General features: G+C 51.7%; 1 protein-coding gene across 1 annotated transcript; it reads right to left on the reverse strand.

Moving 5' to 3' along the window:
• Positions 1 to 13: 13 nt before the first annotated feature.
• SARC_17945 (hypothetical protein) lies at positions 14 to 550 on the reverse strand (the record flags this gene model as incomplete). The annotated part of the gene is made up of 1 exon (XM_014287968.1): positions 14 to 550. A coding segment is annotated over one exon (537 nt), but the record flags the coding sequence as incomplete, so codon positions are not given.
• Between the last annotated feature and the right edge of the window lie 145 nt (positions 551 to 695).

The following is a 695-nucleotide window of genomic DNA, read 5'->3' on the forward strand; positions in this document are numbered from 1 at the left end:
TATATATACCTACCTACATACATACATAACCCGCAGACACGTACTTGCTGGGTATGGGCAGGAACCCAGGGGACAGTGTCCCATTGGCCTCTACACCAATGGGCTGTCTCCTTGGGCTGGTGGGTTGGCGCATGGGCGTATTCCCCATAGTGTCACGTGGTTCAGCTGTTGGTCTGTGTTGTTGTGTGAGTGTGTCACCAGGGGGCGCGTGTGCCTTTGTATCTGTCTGTGTACTGGAGCTTTTGCCCGTGGCGGTGGTGGGCGGTAGCAGACCGCCCTCTGATCCCGCTTTGGATCCCGCTTTGGCGCTGGCCTTCCTACTCGCGGTGTCCGGGTTGCCATGACAACCGCTGTCGCCAGCGCTGTCGTTGCTATGGTGACGCTGCGACTCGTCAATGTCGACCTCCGCCAAATCCAGTGAGTTGAAGGGGATACCGCACACTCGGTTGAACACAGGCAAATCCAACAGCGACGAGTGGTGGGCGTAGAGTGTCTCAGCGTTGGGTGTACAGAGAAACACAAACAGACCGTACGATTTGAAGTGGTGTAGCTGAGCAGGAGAAGTGACACGGAAAGAAAAGGGAAGGAGTGATTGAATGAGATGGGATGAGATGAGGACGGAATAAGACACGAGGCTATATGTATATATATATATATATAAATACATATATATATGCATATATATATGCATTAAT

The sequence above is a fragment of the Sphaeroforma arctica genome (assembly GCF_001186125.1).
Source record: "Sphaeroforma arctica JP610 unplaced genomic scaffold supercont1.12920, whole genome shotgun sequence".
In the NCBI taxonomy this organism is placed as follows: Eukaryota; class Ichthyosporea; order Ichthyophonida; genus Sphaeroforma; species Sphaeroforma arctica.